Source organism: Mytilus galloprovincialis, chromosome 7, assembly GCF_965363235.1.
Source record: "Mytilus galloprovincialis chromosome 7, xbMytGall1.hap1.1, whole genome shotgun sequence".
NCBI classification, from domain to species: domain Eukaryota; kingdom Metazoa; phylum Mollusca; class Bivalvia; order Mytilida; family Mytilidae; genus Mytilus; species Mytilus galloprovincialis.
Genome location: NC_134844.1, coordinates 11,731,024 through 11,750,699, shown reverse-complemented (window position 1 = coordinate 11,750,699; position 19,676 = coordinate 11,731,024). Strand labels below are relative to the sequence as shown.

General features: G+C 32.3%; 2 protein-coding genes across 3 annotated transcripts in view; one reads left to right on the top strand and one right to left on the bottom strand.

Moving 5' to 3' along the window:
- The window catches only part of LOC143082314 (DNA-binding protein RFX6-like), a 74,817-nt gene extending 68,245 nt beyond the window's left edge, over positions 1-6,572 (top strand). For both annotated transcript variants that reach the window (XM_076257953.1, XM_076257951.1), the window contains exons 16-20: positions 456-676; positions 1,348-1,495; positions 2,098-2,391; positions 4,019-4,204; positions 4,578-6,572. In XM_076257953.1, the coding sequence (XP_076114068.1) occupies positions 456-676; positions 1,348-1,495; positions 2,098-2,391; positions 4,019-4,204; positions 4,578-4,714 (986 nt within the window). In that variant the 3' untranslated portion in view covers positions 4,715-6,572. The remainder of the gene's footprint in view (positions 1-455; positions 677-1,347; positions 1,496-2,097; positions 2,392-4,018; positions 4,205-4,577) is intronic.
- A 6,744-nt stretch (positions 6,573-13,316) lies between these two features.
- Positions 13,317-15,948, bottom strand: LOC143084401 (uncharacterized). The gene is made up of 2 exons (XM_076260782.1): positions 15,869-15,948; positions 13,317-15,123 (listed from the first exon to the last, which is right to left on the bottom strand). Exon 2 carries the CDS (start codon positions 15,120-15,122, stop codon positions 13,452-13,454), a length of 1,671 nt encoding a protein of 556 aa, XP_076116897.1. The 5' UTR covers position 15,123; positions 15,869-15,948; the 3' UTR covers positions 13,317-13,451.
- Between the last annotated feature and the right edge of the window lie 3,728 nt (positions 15,949-19,676).

Below are 19,676 nucleotides of genomic sequence, written 5' to 3'. Positions count from 1 at the left end.
ATATACATATTTGTTACCTTCATATTTCACTGATAATATGCATATTAACAGAATTTGTTTACATTAGAGAAAAAAACCGTTATCGTCATGGAATTTGGATAAGGATCAACCACTGAACTTTAATCATATTCTCAACATAAGTAAAACTTTAAAAAAAAGTGGCGTTACCGTATATGTAAATATTTTTTACCATTTTTATCTCATATGACGTATCCTCTTCTTGGCTAAATTAGGAGGACTGAAATGTATCGATGATCAATTGTTTTCAATCGATTATGAAGATACAAGAAAAGAACTCGAACAAATCTGCGATATGAACTGCGAAGTCCGGATAATCGTCTACAACTGTGCAGGCACTAAACAACATTTCAATTCACTCTAAGTCAAAATGATACAATTGTAAATGTACCTATCAGATGACTATATTGTATATTTATTATATTTATTTCTTTTAGATGAGACGGGTTCTCGTCCTATCTCGACCCAACCAAGTACATGTTTCCTTGCCAACCGACCGAACGGGAATGCTCGTAATAATAATAATATCATGCCGATCAAACCGGAACGTATGGACGGGCCAATAAATGGAATCAATCCATATGGCCAAATGATTCACACTGATAAAGAGCAGGCATATATGTCAAATCATTTACATAATCTGTCTGCAATGACGCAGGTAAGTTCTTTGATATATCGAAGGGGTTAATATAAATTCTATTGAATGTAGATATTAATAGCTTTGTTAAAAATTCTTTTTTCTATATCGAAAGACGTAGGTCGTATTATATTTATAGCTTATGAATTGAAATCAATTGCACATTACAAAAAACCAAAGTCAATGTTAGACCTGCAAGGAGCTACAAGCAGCTATGAAAAAAATATCTCAATAAAAATAAGAAATACTAAATTGATCAGAAAAAAGTAAAATCACAAAAATACTGAACTCTGCGGAAAATTAAACCGAAAGTCCATAATCAATCGCCAAAAACAAAAGATCGAACACATCAAACGAATTGGGTGACAACTGTCATAATCCAGAAACAAACAGATATTGAGAATAACGCTATGTAAATTTGGTGTTAGAAGAGTATATCTGGATTTAAATTCATCAGGAACGCATAAACCAAGTAAATGTAATGCCAAGGATGTAAAAATACATGAGGAGCTACATCACATAAAGGGAAATATAAAAAAATAAACATACGCAATCTAGGAGGAAAGGAAACAACACATGTGTTTTGTTTGATATAAAAAATAAGTCTAAACTGCTCAGAAAATGCTTTAGTGATTGAATGATTGCAAAACATAATGTATATTTTAAAAATTTAAATTCTGCTATTTTTTTAGACTATCCAAGGAGGAGGTATAGGTAATTTGTTGACGCCACCCATCTCGCCAATTGTCGTAAACCCAATGAGGACATCTGTAATCAATCCACCCATGTCATACGTGTCTCAGTCACAATCATTAGTACCGCCATCATATCCTTATTTAGGTATGTAATATATATATATATATATGTCAGTTATAGTCATTATTAACACAGTCACACAGTCATATCCATATTCATTCAAATGATTTATATATGTTTCTCTGATGAAAACTTTTTTTATTCGTAACCATTTTAACTCAAAACTGCCTTGGTTCGTCTAAACGTCACCTATGTATTAATAATTGATTATTTGAATTTCAGATGAAAACAAATCTGGCATATTCCAAATCGGTTCTAAAGTCATTAGAAGTGACTCACTTTGTCCATTTAACACATATGGTATAACTGAACTTTTCCATACACAAACATTATTAGAAATAGTAGAATAATGAAAAGATGAAGTTCTTGTATTTCATCTCTTAATTTAGCAAGTGGTGTAGACAAATGCAATCCCTACATAAAAATCGTTGAAGGAAAAATGATGTTTTAATAATCGAAAATCTTCAATTTACGATACGTATTCACACGTGTGCGATTTTTGTTTAATTGATGTTTTTGTACTTCGTTGTATGAACTCACTCGTATGATTTTTATCCTTCGTAAATACTTTCCGAAGTCATTTATGTGATTTTAACAATAACGTAGTATTTTATTTTTATTTGTAGGGCAACATGACTATCAATCTGGCTCTAATTATAACATTGGTGGATATAGTTCTCCTTATTCCAGAAGTGCTTTTAGTTCTCATCCTGTTAACCCAGTGCCGTATACCATGAAAAATGACTTCGACATGTTTAATCCATTTTCGGAACATACTTTTAATGATCCATATTTTAATCCATCATATCCAAGTCCACAACAACAAACTTTCCCATCCACCACAGTTCAAAGTCAGACCGGAAGTGCGTTTAATGTAGTGCAGAGTAACCCATCATTTAATGCACCATACTCGGTTGGAGGTAAGAATCTACATTATTTATAACGTTTACAGTTCACTATTACTTTCTGTTTATCATTGCAATATGGACTTTCCGTTTAGAATTATCCTCAGAGTTCGGTATTTCTATTATTTTACTTTTCCAAACAGGAGAAGCGTATAAACTAGATTGTTGTAGCATGTTCTAAGTAAAGGTACTACATGATAGTCAGGGGTTAAATTCTCATTGTTATTCCATATTGGTATTATTTTAGTAGGTTTCTCTATATGAATTGGATTTTGAATAAAAAAGCATATTCACCTGAGAAAGTGTTATTCACCGCGCTAAACGTCACGCGCTTTTACATGCAACGGTACGGTAAAATGTTTCATGTAAAATTTGTATTGGCATATATGTTTGTCATTAAATACATTTTCTTCTCTCGGAATATGAAATAAAACAATTACTGTCTTTTGTTTCGGTAAATATGGGGTTTAATTGACTTTTGAAAAACTGATATTCACTTCGGCCGTCGGTCTCAATGAATATCAGTTTTTCAAAAGTCAATAAAACCGCATATTTACCTCATCAAAAGACAGTAATTGTATATTATTTAGTGACCTACAGTCGATGAGAAAATATTTGACCGGGTTGCATGGAGTGATAATCAGGCATATTGCACAACGAATGTAGTCTTAGCTGGAAATATTGTTATACTTCTATTTAACCAACTCATACACTGTTCATTCAAAAGCTCTGTTATCTCACTACATTGTATGTATATTCATTTGAAGATGAGCACTCTGATTTCTGTACACAACAGCTTTATCGATGGAGGTTGCCAATGTAATATTAACAACGCATGTGTGTAATTTATAACCCAGGTTTTTATTCCTCCTAGATTTTTTGTTCAAAGACTCAAGATACAGTTCACCTATTGTTGATTTATTTTAAGATTTATTTTATCATTATTAAGCTGTTATATCCAAGGAGACCAAAGTGCTTCTTAGTTTTGCTATTTTGGAAAATTCTTAGCATTGCAACTCAATTGAGTTTACCGAATATCATAGGGAAGAAAAGGGATGAGTGCTCACTTTAGTCATTTAAGCCCGTATCAGTTTAGTGTTTTGCGTTTTAAGTAGTATACAATGAAATTTTGGTCTGTTGTTTAGTGGTTGTCGTTAGTTGATGTGGTTCATACGTGTTTCTCGTTTTTTTTTTGTACAGATTATACCGTTGGTTTTCCTCTTTAATTAGTCATTTTGGGTCCCTTTGATAATAGGTTGCTGTGAACAAAGGCTCCGTGTTAAATGCCTTTCATTGAACAATAATTGTTAAAATTCAATACATTGTGAAGTGAATAGCAAGTTGTCTCATTGACACATCTTCTTACTTATATCTTCGTTTTGATATGAATCTTTGAACATTGATGACAAATTAGTGTTTTGACTTTGATTTTGCGTTTTATTGAACAAGGCAATTTGATTGTGCGATAACAGCATTGTGTCATCTGGACACATTTTCTTCTTTTTGATTATGTCTTGAATCTGCAATTCTCGATTTCCCTATATACTCAATTCTTGCCAGTTTTCGAAATTATATCATTAATATTGAACAATTGAAATGAATCCTGATGCAGTCAAATGAATACTATCTTTTTTTATTTCAGAGTTTTTTAACTCAAGCTACCAACAGTCAAACAAACCATTGGTGGAACATGTATCTGTTATCCAGTCAGGAAGGCATTTCCAGAACGACATCGACCCATTGAATATCTTAGATAAACCACACCATAGAAAAGATGCTAATTATGGTAGCCCTGCTAGCTGTCACAGCCCTCGACAGTTACATAATGGTAGATATATTTGATGATCCTTTTATCTTCTTATAAATAACCACAGTAAAGTACCATGTAACGAAAAAAAATAGTGCACATAAAATTATATGTTAAACGTCTGAAGGTGTATGTCTCTCCTAATAATTGAAACTGAAAAATACATACACCATTTTTTTGTGCATGCAAAACTCGTTTCTTGAATAATCTATATCAGGACCCAAAAGACCAAAATATATAAAGCATACTGATGTCCCCTTTGCTCGAGGAAGTTGTTAACTTATTGTTAGTAAGAGTGCATAAGATATATTTGAAAACATTAAAATTAGAATGGAATGATATGCAAAATGTTTAATTGTCTTTTTGGTTCTAATTAATTGATAATTTGTTGCAGTTCACCAATCAGAGAATCTCGGAGATGACATAATAGGAATGGCAGTAAATGGTATGTTAGCAGCAGACCATGACATGTCGTCACACTTCGCTGACCCCGGAGCTTTACCACCTGTCAATACCATTTTCATGACGTGATCAACCTATCTTAATGTATATCATTCTATGGAAGATGGCGTAGATGAATCAAACAAAATCAAAAGCAATCTGAAAGCAATGACTGGTGTTGATCAGGCTGGCAGTTTTGCCATTCAACGTCATATAAGTTATCATCAGATGAAATGGTTGAAGCAATTGAAATTAAAGTGCAATGATAGTGCTAAATACAGATTCGATCATGATAGAAAACGGAACTGTGATTAAAGGACACATTTTTTGTTGATGCTCGAAGTGACCTAATGTAAGGACAAGCATGTTTTTCAATGTGCAAATCCTTTTTTGAACAGCGGTAAACTTCTGTTGTCTAAATTTTGCAATCTCATAGTGTTACTTGTTAATATGTTCTTTAAACTTATATGCTTCTATCTATTGTTTAGTTTTATTTCTTTGATTTAATGAAGCCTTGTAAGCAATATCAATACCGAATACTATTAATACCTTGAAATGATATTTCTTCTTTTGTAGCGAGTTTTATCGAGTAGATATTAGTAATAGGAAACGTTTCTATCTTTTTATTTAGGTTTTTTGTTTCTATGACAAGCAAGCAATATATCTTGTTTTTCTATTCGAGCTGGAGATGATCTGAGAATAAAAGTAAATTGTTCGTGTGTAAATGATTTTAAGACCCAATTGTTAGTGTGTAGCTAATTTTACTCCACAGCAATAGCTAGATCAAAGCGTGCTATTTATCATTTGTGTAAATACATATATAAGTAGAATATAGACGTGAATTTACTTGCCATTTTCGTAACAGAACAAATCAAATTTGCAATTCTGTTTACATATTATAGTGTTATGTATATATAAGCATTTAAAATTTAAGATGTTTTTATTTTGTAATGGAATGCAATTATATTTATGTTTTATTTGTATATTTTTGTATAAACATGTTTACGTTTTGTAAAAGAAAAAAGAATATTTTCATTTCATAGGGTAATTTGTTTAGTTAAAGATGTATCTTTTTATGTATTTCATTCTGTTTTATTCGTATTGCATCATGTCCAGACTCCTCATACTAAAAGAGTGTCTGTTCAATAACACATGGCATGTTTTACACGTTAAATAGGATATTGGTTGTATTGGTACTTTTGGAATTTGATCAGTAGAATACAATAACATACATTTATCTGCTAATCCATTCAAGAGAATTATAGTAGTACAGTTTTAAAACGGAAATTTGAAATTGATTTATTAAGTAAAAATGATAATCGTACATGTCATAGAATATAGCCCATTTAAATAATAACCATCCAAAAATAGTAATGGTAAACATTTTTTCACAAACAACTGAAAAAAGCAATATTTAACATTTCCGTGTTCTTAACAATACATATATATCTAAAATAGACACTTGATACCATAGTCCTAGTTTAATGTAAGGGCTAGTCTAAAATGGCATGAAGGAACCACTTGAAAATACTAATGTCATTCTTTTATTATTTATATACCGTGTTTATCATTCCTTGCTTGTTATGATCTGTTGTGTTTTTGTTGTTATATTTTTGACATTTTTCTTCATACAATTGACATCAGCTTGTAATATTACTTTAAAAATATCACACGATCGGACAAAACTGTAATGATATTAAAGGATATTCTATGTATGAAAAAACCAGAAAGATTAACCTTTGATATATGTTAAGTACGGCTTCAAAAATAGATCGGAATTGATAACGAAAATCCGTATCACAATTTAGAACTTGTCGTTAAACGTTATAAGCCTAATTCATTTACATATTTAATCAGTACGAGCAGGTGAAATTTTTAAAGTAATATAATGTGAACAAATTTATTATTCTATCTATATATAGAATAAAATACTTAATAAACATTAAAATTTGTGTTTTTAATTTTTTGTGGAAGTGATGTATGCAGCATGCAGATTTTAAAAAGTTAAATAACTACTGAACTCATAGGAATATTCTAAATGAGAAGTCCCATAGCAAATGGCAAAATCAAAATCTCAAACACATCAAACGAATAAATAACAACATTCCTGACTTGGTATAGGCATTTTGCTATGTAGAAAATGGTGGATGAAACTAAACCTCTCACCTGTATAACAGTCGCATTACATTCCATTATATTAACAACGATGTGTCAATAAAACAAAGAGACACAATAGGTAAAAATGTCAAAAATGGGAGTAGAGCAGTTAACATTTGCTATACTAGTAATCTTACTAAATATAAAAACCAAAAAAAAGGTCAACAAAGAAAACAAGGCATATAGACACCGCACATTAGCAATACGAAATACAAAGCTACAAAAGTTTATCAAAGCACATAACTTTTCTCATCACTTGGCGTCCGGCGTCGTTCTCCGTCGTCTTCGTCGTCGTCCGTCCGTCGTCGTTAACTTTTACAAAAATCTTCTCCTCTGAAACTACTGCGCCAAATTAAACCACACTTGGACACAATCATCATTGGGGTATCTAGTATAAGTACTGAGTCAAGTCAAATTGATATCATCAGAAATAGACTAAAAAATAAACGGAATTATTTACGAAGACAAATAAGAGTATTAATATGACAAATAACGCCATTACCTAGAATGTATACTTCAAGACACACATGTATTATTTGAGAAGCTGATGCAGAATATTTATCATCAAAGATTTGGTATCTTCTGATAAACTTTTTTTGAAAAAGGACTAGACGTTCGTCGACATAAATAAAGGCAACAGTAGTATACTGCTGTTCGAAAGTCATAAATCGATTAAGAGTAAACAAATCCGGGTTACAAACCAAAACCGAGAGAAACATCAAATATAAGAGGAAAACAACAAAACGACAGAAACTACTAAAGTGCAACAAAAAACAACAACAATGCAACACACACAGAAACGAACTATAACATATTTTCCTGACTTTCTGTTCATTCACTGGTAACGTTTTACAAAGTCTGAAATGCAGCTGCAAGCTCTTGGATGCCAAAAGAATTGGGAAATGTTAATCAAAGTTGTGGTATTGAAATATTCATATTTGTAGTTCTGCATTCGTTTTGATGGGTAGGAAATTCCACTTTATGTTGTGACGAGACCCAGTTATCAGTTTGATAAAAAGTAAAATCACAAAAATACTGAACTCAGAGGAAAATCAATTCGGAAAGTCTATAATCACATGGCAAAATCAAATAACAAAACTCATAAAAAAATGGACAAGAACTGTCATATTCCTGACTTAGTACAGGCATTTTCAAATGTAGAAAATGGTGCGCCCAAAGCATTTTTCTGGATTAAACTTCGCTCCTTTATGATAAAACAGACCTAAAACATTAGTTAAATCGTGAACTTTGCCCGAGGGAGTTGAAACCTAAAATAATTTGCGTGTCATGATTTGATGAATCGTACTTATTATTCGTTAACTTATTGAAATGTTTTACCAGCTAAACAATTCGTTCGGTTACAAATCAACTGATTATGGAAAAGGATTGCATAATTCTATAGTCAGGTTCACATCTATTGCAAGTTAGCCAAAACTGTATGATGTGAGTAAATGAAGGACCTTTTACATTTTCGTCGTTAAGAAGCAGTACTTTGTGTGGAGGATTGATCCTCTTATGGGCGTTAGCCAAAGTTTGTATAAGCTGAAAGGTAAACTAGAGTAATAGCATACGTTAAATTTGCGAAGATACATTCGGGGGAAATTGAAAATCATAGTTCGAAGAAAAAGTAGACAAAACCCATCAAAACTATAGTTGAACTCAAATAAACTTGAAATAAAAGCAGTTCTTACCCCACTGGTGTCTCCCGTTGTGTTGCACATAGCTAAATAAAGGCAACAATAGTATACCGCTGTTCAAAACTCATAAATCCATGGACAAAAAAACAAAATCGGGGCAACAAACCAAAACCGAGGGAATCGCACCAAATACAAGAGGAGAACAACGACACAACACCAAAATGCAACACACACAGAAACGGACCAATCACCAGACAAAATCCCACGAGAATAACAAATATAACATCAAAACCAAATACATAAAAATAAGAGAAAACAAACGACACAACGAAAACACAACGTTAAAATGTAACAAACACAGAAACGAACTATAATATAACAATGGCCATATTCCTGACTTGGTACACGATATTTTTAAAGGAAAAAATGGTGGGTTGAACCAGGTTTTGTGGCATGCAAAACCTCCCTCTTTTATGGTCATGTGAAATATAACATTAAAATGACAACACAACATTACAGGACTACAATATAAATAAATAGGAGAACACAATTGACAAAGAAACACAAGAATAATAGCTAACAAAATGCAACATGTTTAAAATTTTAATACTCCAGAAGTGCATGTTGTCTACACAAGACTTACTAGTGACGCCCCGATACAAAAGTTTGAAAGCCGAAACAAACAAGTACAAAGTTGAACAGCATTGAGGACCAAAAGTTCAAAAAAGTTATGCCAAAAACGGCCAGGGTTTTCTGTTAGGTACCAGAACATCCCTATTATTTAGAATAATTTATACTTTTGCAAACAGTAAATTTAATAAAATGACTATACAAAAGATATATGATAAAACTGAAGTATTAACTACTTACAGGAAACAACCAAAATATATTACATAACCCGACAAAATGCATCACAAAAAATAGACACATCCGAATAAGTTAAAACCTCAACGCCAAGTGACGTCATATTTGAAATTGTAAAAAATGACAAAAAAATGACGTTTTGAATTTGTAAAACAGATCATCAAAAAATCAAAAATGACGTCACATTTGAATGAATAAGATACAATAAGGATTGATTTAAGATTATATTTGAACTAAATACTGATATTACATTTAATAACAATGCACATTACAATACTTATTAATAGCAAACTAAGGTAGCAATTAACTATATTATATAGCTATGTCCGGTTCGTTTTGAATCTAACTTCAACGTAAAACGTCGTACAGATTACGTTGAACAAAATGAAATCTAATAAATGAAGGCGTTGATTAATTTTCTTTACCTTAACACATGAATATTATAGAAAAGACGTCAACACATTTGACAAAATCCGATGAGAATTACAAATATAACACTAAACACTTAAACTAGCTACACGAATTTGGGATAGATAAGTACTGTAACACGTCTTATTGTAATGCGAATTCACACTCAGCAAACAGTCACAATCGGGAACAAGTCACGTTTGGTAATTAAAAGATTAGACGACGTAATGACAAACCACAATCTACCATGTGGTAAAAATGTCCTTAGCTAGTTTGGTCAAAGACACATCGTATGGATCCACCAATTCGTGATGGTGTCCATAAAATTTACGGAGTGTCAATTTTAATCTGTCCTCCTCATAACTTTGTTGCCGTTTGTTGAGAAAAAAAACACGTAGGAAATATATGTTATTAATAAAAAAAATCAGTATATGATTTTATTTACCAAATATGATTTGTTCCTTCCTAAAACACAAAATGTGTATCTGATTATTTTTACTAAATTGAACTTTTTTTTCCCAATAAGAAAACAAAACATTGCCTTGTCTTAACATATTTCTTTATCCAGTGAACGTACTTGAATTTATATTTTGTTTTATTAAGAAGATTTGAAATATAAGTTCTTTAATTTAAATGCTATTTAATAAGGTCAATACCCTACATGGTGCTGGTAATGATGTAACAGTGCAAATATCTTGTAAATTCCTTTTATAACTGAATGAATCCTAAACAGCATTTTCAAATAACGACTAGTATGCACTGGCGATAGTTACTTTGGCTAAAGAACAAAATAATCCTTTTGCAATTAGTTTAAGGTTGAGCCAAATTTCACCTCAGATTCCCTGGACTAATATCAGTTCGGTAACTTTAAAGGCTATTTAATAAGGTCAATACCCTACATTATGGAACGCCACAGCTGTCTTTTGATAACAATAACCATATCATTAAGGATAGAGATATACCATGAAGCAAATTTTCTATACTATAACGACACTTGAATATACTACTCTGTAAATTTGCTATATCACTAAGCTAAATTGATATATCATAAAGACGTCTTTATACATAACACGGAGCTACATTTTTATACTAATTTGTCGTTTTACTAAAATATTATGTGATAATGCTAGATCATAAAGATACATTTTATACTATAAAGACATCCTAATATAACATTAAGGAACTTTTTCATACTATTTTGTCACCTCAGTATATTGTTAGAATAAATTTGTATACTATACAATCATTTCGATATAACATGAAACAATTTTGTCATACTATTATGTCATATTACTATCTTATAAAGACCTATTTCAATATCAAGATAGCAATTCTTATATCATGAGGTGTCATCTATATACCAGGAGACTATTTGATTACACTATAAGACCATTTCATCATATCATAAGACCAATTCATCATACCAAAAGACCAATTCATCATACCACAAGACCAATTCATCATACCACAAGACCCTTTCATCATACCATAAGACCATTTCATCATACCACAAGACCATTTCATCATACTATAAGACCATTTCATCATACCATAAGACCATTTTATCATACCATAAGACCATTTCATCATACCACAAGACCATTTCATCATACTAGAAGACAATTTCACCATACCATCAGACCAATACACCATACCATTAGACCATTTCATCATACCACAAGACCATTTCATTATACCACAAGACCCTTTCATCATACCACAAGACCATTTCATCATACCATAAGACCATTTCATCATACCACAAGACCATTTCATCATACCATAAGACCATTTCATCATACCACAAGACCATTTCATCATACCACAAGACCATTTCATCATACCATAAGACCATTTCATCATACCACAAGACCATTTCATCATAGCACAAGACCATTTCATCATATCACAAGACCATTTCATCATACTACAAGACCATTTCATCATACCACAAGACCATTACATCATATCACAAGACCATTTCATCATATCACAAGACCATTTCATCATATCACAAGACCATTCCATCATACCATAAGACCATTTCATCATACCACAAGACCATTTCATCATATCACAAGACCATTTCATCATATCACAAGACCATTGCATCATACTACAAGACCATTTCATCATACTAGAAGACCATTTCACCATACCACAAGACCATTTCATCATATCACAAGACCATTTTATCATACTACAAGACCATTTCATCATATCACAAGACCATTTCATCATACCATAAGACCATTTCATCATATTACAAGACCATTTCATCATACCATAAGACAAATCTATAAAGCTGCGAAAATTTCCTGCGAAATTTATCATCAACATCGATTGTGATATAAAAAAAGGACATGGAGGAAATCGTTTTGCGGACCTTACGCTTTTAAGATGAACTGTTATGTTGCATTTATCCTCAGCGATGCGGAGTTGAAAATACATGGTGTCATCACGATAGGCGAAACATACAGGTTGTTATCCCCTAAAAAAATAAGCCTAAGACAAAAAGATTGCCTACATTCTTTTCGTCAAATTTTAATTGTCATGAAAGCAACCTGGTTTTAAGATAGGTAACATAAAGTGTAGTTATTAACTGGAATTTACTGACAAGGGTATTACCAAAATCCAGCGTGCATTTAATATTGGCTATTGCGAGGATGATACCATCGCGACTAATAAATCGGTAGAATCAGGTCTAGTAATAAAATGTCTAATACTGATTGCCGAACAAACGACACATGTTTCTAATATAACATTCATCAGGGGAATGCATACCGGAATAATGAATAGACATATCGTGTTATGGAGGGGTATTGCGAAAAATACCAGTCAAGGGATTGTAAAAATTCCATAGCCGCTAGGCGAGGGAAATTCGGTCGCAAATACCCCTCCATAACTTGATATATCTGTTTAATTATGCATTGATACTGTACAGGTGAAGATATTTTTTTTTACTTTAAAGCTGTAATTCATTAACATGTTTATATATAATTTTAAGGATAAGAGGACAAGTACTTATTCCCGTTTGCTCGCTTTTTTATGTTGCGTCATATCCGAAAAAAATGGCCGGAAAATGCTCGAGAGGGTAAAAAAGGAATATCAAAAATGGCAAATACCATGGTATTTGAGGCAAATTACCCGGCAGTGGTGAAAAACAAGCAAATTCGTTTGAAATGAGGAAGAAATATTAGAATGTGCGAAAAATACACTGATCAAAAATCAAAATCTGGCTTTCTTATATAAGGTGTAATTATACATCAAACAACCTCGTAACGGCTTATGCACGAAGCTTATTGTTCTACATAGCAAATAATCTACAGATCCGAGAGGAAGAACAAATGGTTGATAACGTTGAGTTTGAATGAGTTCAGCGATTGAATGCCTCGATTCTTCCAAACAGAAGATGTTATAAATAGAAAATTTGTCTATCAGACCATAGCTCCAGTAAGCAAGATATATCCGTACAATTTGTATCAAAGTTTTGCATGTAATGTTTTTATAGAAGTGTAAACTGCCTTATAGAAATGTGCTCAATTAGAATTTTGCGATTTGTCAGTAAATTCTTACTTAAAGGGCATCCATCTTAACTGTGTACAAAGTAACCAAGAAATCCGATGCTGCATGAAGGCATATAATAACCAAGTTAATGTAAAACTGACATAATTTAGAAACACAGTGATATGAAGAGTTGACTTTTAATTGTTCTCTATAAACTTATCTCGAGTTATCGTTCTTACAATGTTATAAACGATTTACTTGTATGTCACAATATTATTCCCATAATCACTGATTACAAAAATAGTTTTTCTTTCCTTGTTGTAACACATGCCACATGATGAGTATACTCCGTCCTCTTTTGTCAGTATGATTTCATGTTTCTTTCCATCGGGTGATATTTTATGCACATTGTTCGAAACGCCTCCAGCAACGTAAACGTTTCCCTTATTATCTAAAGTGATATCAGAAGGCCATCGTAGATCTGGGCTGTCGTAGAAAGTACTTTCTTCTCCTCCAGCCTTGATGCAATAAATTTTATCATTTTGGACTTCATTTGATACATAGTATATGTAACCTGTGTCGTTTGAACATATTGACTTTATTTCATGTTTTGTTGTTAAAGTTCGCAAAACGTTACCATTGATGTCAATCTGAATGATTGCAAACGACCCTGTATCAATCCATATTTGACCTTGACTTGAGGTCACAGCATAACAACCTGGAGCTTCCGGTTTTAAATATTGGCCTAGTGTAAGAGTTGACAAGTCCAATATTCTATAACCTTTATTCTGAAATGTAATTATAGCACTCACGGTATCAATCAATGCTACATCCCAGGGTTTTTGATCAACTTGGATTGTCTCTACTCCGGACCCATCAAAACTACAAACATACAGGAAAGGCTGGTCAATGTCTAGTAGTAGGAGTCTATTGTTAGTTATAAAGCATCCCCTCTCAATTTCAACGTCAGTCCCAAAAATTGGCGTAGAAAATGCAGTAATACATTGAATGTTTCCTTCTCTCAAGCTTGAATCAGAAACATTTGAAATTTCTGATTCGTTCATTGGTTGATCGTGTTTCAATGCTTGCAGAAGTTCTACATTTACACATTCTATCACTGATATTTCTCCAAAACTCATAAAGTTCATCAGTAAATCATTTATATCTGGTGTATGAAATTCGATACTGATTTGTTGACTTTTGTTCATGCTACTTTTTTCCTCTTTTAGTTTACGATCAATTACTTTGATGGCTTGAAAAATTTGGACTTGATCTCGACTTTCCTCTGTTTTTGTCAGATTTTTAATCCAACATTGCAAGTCGCTCCTTTTGTTAGCAGTGCTATGATTTGATTGTTCTATCATTTCCTTACAAGTATTATATTTCTTACTAAGATCAGCTATCAGATCATTCTCCATTTTGTCTAGTTGAGCATCAATCTGTTGTCTAACGAATGATAACTGTTTAAGGATTTCTTTCTTTCTTTCTTTCAGTTGTGGTATCATGTCTGTTTGAATTCTCATCAATGTATGTAAATCACCATCTAAATTTATCATTTCTTTTTGTAATACTTTTATCCATGCACCATTTTCTGACTCTTTACTGAAGTTTTCTATTGGTTTGACCGCATTGCAATTTGCATGAATTTCTTCCACACATAACTCGCAAATAATTTGATCATGCTGTGTACAGATTTGAACATATTTCTGGTCTGTGTGGACATCACAAAACTGTATCATGTGATTAAATGAAGGACCTTTTACATTTTCATCGTTAAGAGGCATTACTTTGTGTGGAGGATTAATCCTCTTATGGGCCTTTGCGCATGCCTCACATACATCTTCCTGACAGTCCAGGCACCATGCCGCTGCATCATTCTCTTCCTGATCCCGTAAACATCCGGAACAAAATTTACCAGCATCCATTCTAAAAATGTTAAAGTTTCAATTTAATTTTCGCTGTGTTGGTGAATAGAAAAAACGATATTTGTTCAGAGCAATGATAGTAGAATGTTGACTTGTTTAAGCTGGAATTAACAATCTTAATCGAAATTTCATGGTTTAAGTGTATTTGATGTAAAATCAAATTTATTAGAAAATTGTACTAGCAAGACAAGTAAAAATTATCAGAGAATAGCCCAGCAAGATAAATAAACAAGCAGAAATTAACAAGATACGAGTAGAAACATAACTGTGGAACCGTTTCGTATTTGTCCTTTGCTGCGTTCTGGCATGTGCGATATATGCTTTTGTCCGCCAAAAATCAATAAAAAGGCTAAGATCAGTTTGTGCTCCGATTCTGTAGCCTGTACGAACCAAGAAACAAAGGCATATAACAGCCAATACACAAATAAGCCTTAACAAAAGAATGATAAGTTAAAAGTGCTTCAGAAGTATACTAGTAATCAATTATTGTTACGTAGCTAATCAAACGAATGGATAACAACTGTCATATTCCTGACTTGGTACAGCCATTTCCTTATGTAAAAATGGTGGATTAGTACATTTTACGTAACTAAATTTGAACGTTTTTACAAAATTCCACTTCTTTTTGTATACTTTTTGTATTCTATCAACTATTACACGAGTAAAATTAAATAATAACATGTGTATTTTGAATAACAATAACATGTATTTTGTAATTCTTGTTTTTATCTCATATATTTTCCTACCTTTTTGTCTTTATAAAATCGCTTTAAAGAAAATATGAAATTATTTTGAAGGCCATTTCATTGTATACGTTATATAGAATGAGATTATGGGCTTAATTTTTAAATTCCTCCGGCGAAATTATACAATCTTAAGGTCAATTAAAGGATTAAAGGGTTTCTCACTTACCTAAAATAACTCCATTAGTCCAGTGAATTTAAACTAATTTTGGATTAATTGGCTACTTTTTAATTTGGAAATATTAAGAAAAAGTACAATAACTTTTTACATCAATTATATATTAAATAAATGTTGTTTTTGCTATTACAAGGTAATGCATCAATGATTTGTCAACTATTGATAAATCTAGCATATTGTGTTTTTTGTTGTTGTTGTTTTTTTTTTTTTTTTTTTGTTGTCTTTTAAATTATGATGTATGGTATCCTGGTTTAGAATGTATATCTCCTGGGTTGGTTTTAGAATAAACAAATATTCGATTAAACATAAAATTTGATATTGATTATTTTTTATCTTTTTTTTTTAAACTTTGATACCAGAAAAGTAAAATATTAAAAACATCGAGCTCCAATGAAAATCCAAATAGGAAAGCCACTTATCAATCCAAATCTAATATTTTTTCTTCAATCAAATTGTTTCTAGTAGTTAAGAAATGATACTAGATATTGGGGTTCTATAATAATACTAACTTTTTTCAATATTGCAATCAACAAATCTAGTATTTTCCTATTGTTATGAAAATTGTCAGTATTTCATTTTTATTAACAAATTTGTTTCCCAAATGATATTAACTGTGCAATACTGCTAGTTGACCTGTGATCTTGAAATAAAGTGTACTACAAAGAAAGAAGGTTTATGCCTTACTCGACATGTGTTGTTCTTCTCGAAGGTAATACTGTAAGACAACTTTGGATCTATGACTAGGTAAGGTTGAAACTCTCTCACAGGCAATATATAATCTTTTTGTTTTAATCTTGATGAAGTGTTCGTTTTTGCTTTCCACACATTTGGCCTTGAGCGGACTTGCTGGAGACTTTTTTTAATTTAAATCATATTGTATTTTCCTTAACATGTTCTTTAGTTGCAACAATAATTAGGTTGGACATTACAGTCTATTTCACTCAACTAACTCGTGATATTTTGACTTAGTAATAAAAGCTCATCAAAGTTACTAGACTTGTAACTAAGTACTAGAAACGAGTGTTTCATCTTCATAAGAGACTTTTTTACGGGTCATCCTATGTGTATATACATTTAATCAGACTACTTATATGAATGGATATGACATTTAACATTTAAATCGACGTTTAAATCTCCTGACGTGGATGTAGGCACAACATGAGATGCGTTCTCTTGAGTACATGTGATTAAGAGGACTTTAAATTATATGTTTGTCTGTTTCATAATGCTATTTCTAAATCATACTTTCACCGGTAATTACTCTTAAGAGGACTATGCAAGAAAATGGGTAAAGTGCGAACCAGACGAACCAGAACTGGACACTTTGTCTGAATGGATCAAATCTATTCGATCGTGCATTCAGAAGCGCATGCAAAAGTTACGGTGTACTATGAGCACAAGATTTACTAATCCTTTCAAGAATCCGGATGTTGTGGATGCTTCATCCTTTTTGCATGACAAATATGTCCTTGTTCCAGCAGATAAAGCCTCTAATAGTATTGTCTTTATATGTAAAAACCATTATTTGAAATGTCTCACAACAGAGCTTGGAATAAGTAGAACAACTGGTAATCCTACATATTCCTTAACATCATTTACCAAGGACGAGATTTAACAAAATCACAAATCTGTCCTTCTTTCTTTTGGTATCAACATCAAAGAAAACGAAGAAAATTTACCATCATTATACTGGATACCAAAACTACACAAAACTCCATAGAAAGAACGATACATAGCTGGATCGCCAAAATGTTCGACTAAACATCTTTCTAAAATACTGACTACTATTCTTACTACAGTTAAAGATGGGCTTCGAAAATATTGTAATGAGATATATTCTACCAGTGGTGTTAACCAGATGTGGATTCTCAAAAATTCAAAAGATCCACTGCTCAATCTTCGATCACAATCTTTGCAATTTTGCAGCAACTGAAGACTTTTGATTTTTCGACACTTTACACTACTATTCCCCATGCTCAGTTGAAGGATCGACTTCACCATCTCTGATTAAACAGAGCTAGCTTTTTCTATAAAAATTGGAATCGTAGATACATATTTCTTGTTTTGGGTTACAATAATTCATATTTTGTGAAGAACCACACTGAATCTAACAGAAAATATACTGAAGAGGATATTATCAAAATTGCTTGACTTTTTGATTGACAATATATTTGTTGAGTTTGGAGGATTCATATTTCAACAGACAATCGGTATTCCAATGGGTAATAATTGTGCACCCCTACTAGCCGATTTGTTTTTGTACTCTTATGAAGCAGAATTCATTCAAACCATTCTAAAAGACAAACAGAAAAAGCACCTTGCGAAATTCTTTAATTTCACTTTCCGATATATTGATGATGTCCTATCACTGAATAACCTATATTTCAGCCAATACTTGCATCTCATATATCCCAGCGATCTTGAAATTAAAGATACTACTGATACTAGAAGGACTGCTTCATACCTCGATCTTTTCCTCAATATTGACACAGATGTACGACTTCACACGGAAATCTATGATAAACGGGACGATTTCAACTTCCATATTATCAATTTCCCATTTCTCAGCAGTAACATACCTTCATGCCCTTTCTTATGGTGTTTACATATCTCAATTAATACGTTATTCTCGTGCATGTTCACATTATACGGACTTAATATACAGGAGTGTGCGCCTAACGCAGTAACTGCTCCAACAAAGTTATGAGGAGGGCAGATTGAAAATGACACTACGTGAATTTTACGGACACCATCACGAATTGGTTGATTCATACGATGTATCTTTGTCCAAACTAACTATGGACATTTTTACCACGTGTTAGATAGTGGTTTGTCATTACGTCGTCTGATCTTTTTATCACCGAACGTGACTTATTCCCGAATGCGCCTGTTTTTTCTGAGTGTGAATTCATATTGCCTTAAGATGTGGCACGGTACTTATCCATCCCATACTAATTTGTTTGGTTTTGATATTGGGTTTGTTGTTATCGGAATTTTTCAAATGTTTTAACGTTTGTAGTTGTAAATCGTATTTTTTCTGTTGTATTATTGTGTGGCATTGGGGGATAACTACTCATACAGTTCACTTGGTAGATTTGATTTTGGATTAACGAAATTTGCACTATATATTTGGTTTGCAGTTTGATCAGAAGAAACAACTACAAAGCTCAATACAATTAATTATCTAATTACTATTTCAATTAAATACTAATTAGTATCATAATTTTCATTGCTATTAATATAAGTTAGATGAGTCATACAAATGTAATCTTGAATTTCATCCAAATTTTCTTTAATTTTCGGAACATGTTTTAGAAATCTATATGTGACGTCACTTTGGGCGTTGCATTAACTATGACTAACGGGGCTGTGGTTTTGTAATTTATTCGTTTTTTATTCTATAGCTAGTCAACACTTCAGTTTAATCATGTTTATCTATTATATAGTCATTTTATAAAATTTACTGTTTGCAAACTTTGTATTATTCTTGATAACAATGATGTTTTGTCCCAGGCGGATAACCCTGGCCTCACAACTTTTTGGAACTTTTGGTCCTCGGCGATCTTCAACTTGGTAGTTGTTATGGCTTTCAAACTTTTTACATCTGAGCATAGTTTTGTGTGGACGTAGCCG